The 6,174-nt window shown below is 32.1% G+C and overlaps 2 protein-coding genes across 6 annotated transcripts in view; one reads left to right on the top strand and one right to left on the bottom strand.

Annotated features, from left to right (window-relative positions):
• The window catches only part of LOC108754718 (WW domain-binding protein 2), a 16,652-nt gene that overhangs the window by 4,945 nt on the left and 5,533 nt on the right, over positions 1-6,174 (top strand). The window lies entirely within an intron of this gene.
• Positions 331-6,046, bottom strand: LOC108754721 (ubiquitin domain-containing protein UBFD1). Of its 5 annotated transcripts, XR_001939732.1 has the most exons (6): positions 5,970-6,046; positions 5,073-5,432; positions 4,791-4,981; positions 4,508-4,696; positions 4,196-4,426; positions 2,872-3,106 (listed from the first exon to the last, which is right to left on the bottom strand). XR_001939732.1 is itself a non-coding variant. In XM_018497242.1 (5 exons), the coding sequence occupies exons 1-5, from the start codon at positions 5,980-5,982 to the stop codon at positions 4,316-4,318; spliced, it is 864 nt and encodes a 287-aa protein (XP_018352744.1). In that variant the 5' UTR covers positions 5,983-6,046; the 3' UTR covers positions 3,966-4,315. The 5 variants fall into 5 exon arrangements, 4 of the variants coding, with proteins under 4 accessions (XP_018352743.1, XP_018352744.1, XP_018352746.1 ...); XM_018497242.1 differs by lacking the exon at positions 2,872-3,106 and having other exon boundaries at positions 3,966-4,426; XM_018497244.1 differs by lacking the exons at positions 2,872-3,106; positions 5,970-6,046 and adding an exon at positions 5,807-5,960 and having other exon boundaries at positions 3,966-4,426.

Raw genomic sequence — 6,174 nt, 5'->3', positions numbered from 1 at the left:
ACACGAGTCTATATAATTATGAAATAAATGTTTACACATATGTAAATAATTAAATTTGTATAACCATAAATTTATTATAAATGTTTTAAATCTTTATTGAAAGTTATAAAAAAAATATATTAATTGCGACACTATAATGTCATAGTCAAGTATAAAAACAAAGATCAGTATCAATCTTTGAATACATTTTTTATGAAATTATATATTCTTCTAATAGGGAAAAAGGAGATGAATTTACAATATTCAATAATAGATAGTTTATATTAGAAAACGATATTCTCTTATGTGAACTCAATAGCTATTCATTGAAAATGCGTTTAAATCTTACCGTTTAACAATAATATAATTTTATTCATTGCAATAACAAAAGATCGAAAAACATCGAATAACGACATAATAGACATTAAAAAGCATATATATTGTATCCAATTTCTCCAATCGATATTCGCAAAAAGATAAAAAAACAACTGCCTAGAATCCTATCCAAGCAATTTTTGTACGTTGTAGATTACGCTCTGGAATGCGTAAAAAGTTTTAAAATCTATCCGTACTCTGAAGTGACTGTCAAACTAAGATTTCCATTTTCAATGTGAGTACTGTGATACCAAATCCGCGTATCCAACAGTACGATATCCGTAACATTGACGGAAAATTTAAAAGATTTACATTCGCTATCGCATTCCGGTGTTGGAGCCACGGTCCACGTTTTGCTACCTATTACTTGAGCTTGCCACATGAGTCTCGATATATAATCCAACTATAAAACAGAATAAAAAAGATTTATACGTATTGTAATGGCACATTTTTACAATGCCGCATACACAAATGGATGGTTCGGCTACAAAACTTACATGCATAACGGCACCTTCCTCATAGCCCATGAAAATGTAATTGCTATAAGGAATTTCCGCGTCATCCGGCAAAAAGTGAGGTATATTGTAAAATTGCTTCATAGTATCTAATATTTGTGGATGGCAATTTTTCCAGCCGACATACCAAGGATCTTCACCCTCGCGATGTGACGCTCGACCTTCACTCATCGCAAATACCTCGCGCAGGTTTGCGAAATTACTTTTAAAATGCAAAAACTGGCATTCCTCTTCTACCGATTCGTAGGCACCCTCGATACGCTCGTACAAATTCCGAAAAAAGTCCAAAGTAAATTCTTTATGCGCAGGCCAATTATAGGCTGCATTCTTTATTATCATAGGTCGGGACGAATAGGAATAAAAGCGAAATTCCTCTTTGGTCAAATTCGGCAAGATTAGCGGCGCTTTGACGTCACGACAATAATCGCAATTAGTTATCGGTCTTGTAAACTCCCATATAAGATAATTGTTCGGTAGTAAGCATCGAGTTTCTTGAAAATTCTTAATTATATTATTGTAAACATATCTATTAAACATGCCGTAAAGAAATGGCATTAATAACATCACCAGCAATTTCTTCGAACACGTTCTAAAGCTACGATTCTTGGCACTTTTTGCATTAGCAGTCATAGTAATAGATTTTAAATCATTTATCACAGCCCCTTGTTGGATATAATTTTCAGTTAATTTAAAAAATGCTTTTTCTAGAAATTCTTCAATATTTTCTGGCGATACCATTCTAAAGTAATGTAGGTAAATCCTTGATTAATTTGTCATCCGTTTATTTCCGCTTTTCATTTGTTCATAGAAAGCTAAATAGAGTTATTCGAATTTGTACCTTATTAATGTAGATATTAGTTAGAAATTTATTTTTCACTTTGATATATGTAGGATACGGAATATATCTCATATTTCCACTCACTCTTGTACTATGCGGTGTAATAACGTGCGTTTCAATTGATCTCGACAAGATATCAATTATTATGATAATTATTGTAATATAGCGCTGCCACTTGTATTCCGTTTTAATACTCTCTTATAATGTAGTGCCAACATTGCGCGCTGATACTTACATTTATTATCATCGCCGCATATTTGTACAATATATGAATCATTTGCTTTATTTAAACCTTGAAGTGGCTTTGTTGTTTACATTGCCAGAAAAGATTACAGAAGCTCTGAATTATAAATTCAAGATTCCACACAAAAAAAAATATTTCGCTGTCATTTCTCACGATGGTCCGGTACAGCGATCTTTGTGCAAATCACCGGTTTAAAATACAAATAATACAAACGATAAATGATACAGTTCATATTTACATGCTTGTGCACGCAACATCTTTCTCGTCCTTGAGTTACATACGCGTACTGTGAGAGCTACAGAGCTGTTATCGATTATACGACGCGGAAACTTTCATCTCTCATCCTACTTGGTGGGGATTCTCCTTCCAATGGCATTCACATCTGCCTTGGAATGGAAGTCTGTTTTAGTTACGACTAAGTACTTTAACAAGATGTTTCCTGCATCCTGCATCATATGTTCAGCAGATGTATCTTCTGCCTCCGTTAAAAGAACAATTTCTATTATAACATACGTTTAGATAGAAAAATTTTCACGCCGACAGAATGTATATTTTATATAGATTTGATACCAGTCTGTTATTTACATAATACATTTCTACCTAATCACGTGCGCGAATAGAACTACGATTAAAAAAAAATTAAGCATTAAAAAACAAAGTCTCAGAAGTATTTATTTCATCAAATCACACAACTAATGTACAAGTCCCATTCAAACCGACTTCTCAAATAGATTTCTCGACAGTAATTGTAGATATTACTACAAATTTTGATTTATCTTATTCTTGTGATTACATGATTCAAATGTATAAAACCTAATTTACAACAATTACAACGTTAAAGATTATATATGAATTCTTTATGCATAATTCTTATAGATCATAATAGTATTTTGATCTTTTTTACATGTACATTATTTTATTATTAGGCCAATCATAAAATGACGGATTTCTTCATTTTATTCAACGCGAAATTCGTTGTTATTCTGCTGTCAAGTTAATGTAATGATGCAGAATTTATCCTGGTCTTTTATTTACAAGGATTATATCTGTTCAATAGCGATATAATGTGTTGTAATCTATTTCATAAAAGATGTGTGTGTGTGTGTGTATTTTTTGCGGGCGAACGCGCATGTTGTGCATTTCTTTTTGTTGCAGCTACAACAAAAAATAAAACTTTATTAAAACTTAACATGCATCAAGAATAGATTTCAAACAGTTTTTGAATAATGTAGAAATATGTATACACATGTATACACATGTGACCACATTAAATCATTTGATAAACTGAATGTTATGTAAAAATGTATGATTGAATAATAACAAATCGTAAGTTGTATGGATAATGATCTTTTCAAAAGTTTGTTTACAAATGCAATGTTATGACTTAAACCCTTTCGCCACGGCATGCTCAACAAAAAACGCTCGTATGCAGAAAGTACATATTTCAGGTGCAAACAACATTAATAAGAATTTTTACAAGTGATAAAGAGGGAATTATAAACATTTTATTTCATTATTCGAAATGATTTTTTTGCCTGCAATTATCTAATTATAAATATCTTTTGTGATATATAAATTTCTTATTATAAATGTTGAAAACTGGAGGGAATAGAAATATAGACGTTCTTATATATGTACATTAAATAGTCACTCACTTGTTAAAGGCATAAATGTATGCTCTTTACAGCGAAAGGGTTAATTGACATATAACTAAATTTCATAAAGTTGCTTCGTTGATATAAGGTTATAAAGTAGTACAAATAATATATTAAATCAAATTAAAAATCTAGATACAGTATCCAAATCAAAATGTTTTTATTGCAAAAATAATTAATCAACAAATTAAATATTTTTTATAAATTTTATAAGTTTTGAATAAAACTTGTAAATTTCGAGACACAAATTTGTAGACACATTATAAAAAAATTAAAAAGAATTAAATTTAAAAAAATCATAATCAAAAATATTTGTAACATTATCACAACACATTATTAATTATGGAAGTTCCACTAATCACAGTTCTCATTATAAAACTGTCTATTTAACTTTCAGCTGTGTAAAAAATTCAAGGTATCCACTTAAATCTGGACTATGAAAATATAAAACATTTGGCATAGTGATAAAATTCTTTTTTTTCCCAATAAATCAAGACTAGTCACCTAAATAATTTTTGTAATGGGACAGACTACGTTTATTGGGTCTTCTCCGCAATGATAACGCAACTCAAAATAAATTATTACTTACTGTTAGAAATGTGTGTGACTAGCTGACAGTTTTTATGTCAATGTAACAGCAGTGTTTGTATCAATGTTTACACCCGATTAATTAAACTTTACAGAAATCGAAATTTCCGGCGATTATCAATCAGAAGTAACACCATTTGCCAAGAATAGCGTCCTTAATAGCGGATATGTACTGCGCAGGGACCCAATATATCCAATACCTTGATGCTTCCGTAGTACCTAATTGTATTGCCTATAAATTATGAAAATTACTATTAAAATACTCAATGATTATTACAGAATTTATGATAAGTTCTCCGAGTGATATACATACCATAATATGATATTCAGGATGATCATGAATAGGTTCACTGTGGACGCCTTTTATCGAATTCATAGGTATTTTGTCTGTTCTTTCTTTCGTGCCGATCCAAAGCTGATCTTGCTCCAATTTAAATGTTAGCCTGACTTTCCCTCCAGATTTATTTAACATTCCAGCTAATGGAAATTCAGGCAAAGGTTCCTATATAATTAATCAACAAAATCAGTTGCAGTAAAATTGATTTCATTACTGTGTGTATATATATGTGTGTAAAACTTTATACAGATTATACAACCTTGCTATCTAATATCCCTGGCATCACATCCTCTGGAATACCTTTATCTAAAACTTTCCTATGGATTTTTTGTTGCGAAAGAGGTTCTTTGCTCACCGAAGAAACAGCCTCGTCAATGAGGTCTTGTTTCGTCGGAATTGACACAGCCAATACGTCATCTAACTTTGATCCAACTATCATGACTTTGGCACCTTAATTGTCATAAAGCAAGTAGGTAATTTTATTAATGACAAAAAGTAAATAACATGCTTATGCAATGACAAGATGTATGGTTATTATTACCTTTCGTGACTCCCAAGTTTCTGAGAGTCTGATCGTCTTTGGCTAATCCTTTAAACATAACTTTCTGCATCGCTTGTGGTACTGAGATAATTTTTTGCAAATATGTCTTTAACTCGGCAACCGTGCAATCCAAAGCAAAATTTACACTAATCTTCTGTTTGTTGTAAATCACTGTAAAGTCTATATTCTCTGTAGATGATTCTTGCAAGGTAGTATCCTGCGAGCTATCAACATTGTTTTCGCACTCCATTGCTGTTTCTTTAGTCTCTGCTGAATTTTCAATGGGCTTTGGATTCGACGCGAGTTCCGGACAAGGAGACGAGTTGCAACAGCTGTCATTGTTGTCGCCCTTTACAGTATCTAGGAAGGCAAAAATACATCTCAATATGATAATACATCTCTCTGGCAAAAGCCTAAAATTTTTTCCTCGTGAAAACATTGCCGATTGCGCACAAGAACTATCTCGGAGACAAATTATTTTAATTATTGTCATATTTATTGAGCGATACCAAATAAAAGTACGAATGGGCGGTTAACCGGTGGAAGGTTAATTGCCTTAAAAAACGGCTACATTCCTTTAAGAAATAAATATTTCAGTGGCTAAACGGCGCAAACATACGTCGTTGCATCGGAATTGAAGATAATCCGCAAATACACGCTTCCAAGTTTAGGAGCTTATGATATTAGAACGAGCATCAACGTCATAAAATTATCTGACATACACAAACACACACCACGCATTGATAGGGTGTTTCGACAAAATAACGCGATTCACCTATCAACCGGTCGGACTTGTCGCGCGATCGAAAGAAAAGATGGTAAAATGGGAACAAAGAGTAAGCGAACACCAAAAATTTTCACAGAAAGTATGAAAAATAAACAGAATTTAGCACATACCCACGTACTCCATGTTGAACCGTGTTCCGTTAACCAATCAAAATTATCACAGAGAGCGTCACGCATCGTGACATCAGTGACGCACGTTCTTCGGAATGACTTTCGAATTTTTGAATCTCTCATCTCACTATATCGTGTTTATGCGTATGCATATAAAAGGGTAAAAAAAAATATATATACATATATATTAATATTTATTAAAAAA

This window comes from Trachymyrmex septentrionalis, unplaced genomic scaffold (assembly GCF_001594115.1).
Source record: "Trachymyrmex septentrionalis isolate Tsep2-gDNA-1 unplaced genomic scaffold, Tsep1.0 scaffold80, whole genome shotgun sequence".
NCBI classification, from domain to species: domain Eukaryota; kingdom Metazoa; phylum Arthropoda; class Insecta; order Hymenoptera; family Formicidae; genus Trachymyrmex; species Trachymyrmex septentrionalis.
This window is presented reverse-complemented; position numbering and strand designations above follow the sequence as displayed.

What these genes read in the sequence shown, in the direction of transcription:
- LOC108754721 (XM_018497241.1), bottom strand. Translation starts at nt 1,607, where the DNA reads ATGGTATCGCCAGAAAATATTGAAGAATTTCTAGAAAAAGCATTTTTT. An exon ending in AGGAAGGTGCCGTTATGCAT is followed by an intron (nt 758 to 851) that starts GTAAGTTTTGTA and finishes TCTGTTTTATAG; the next exon opens with TTGGATTATATATCGAGACT.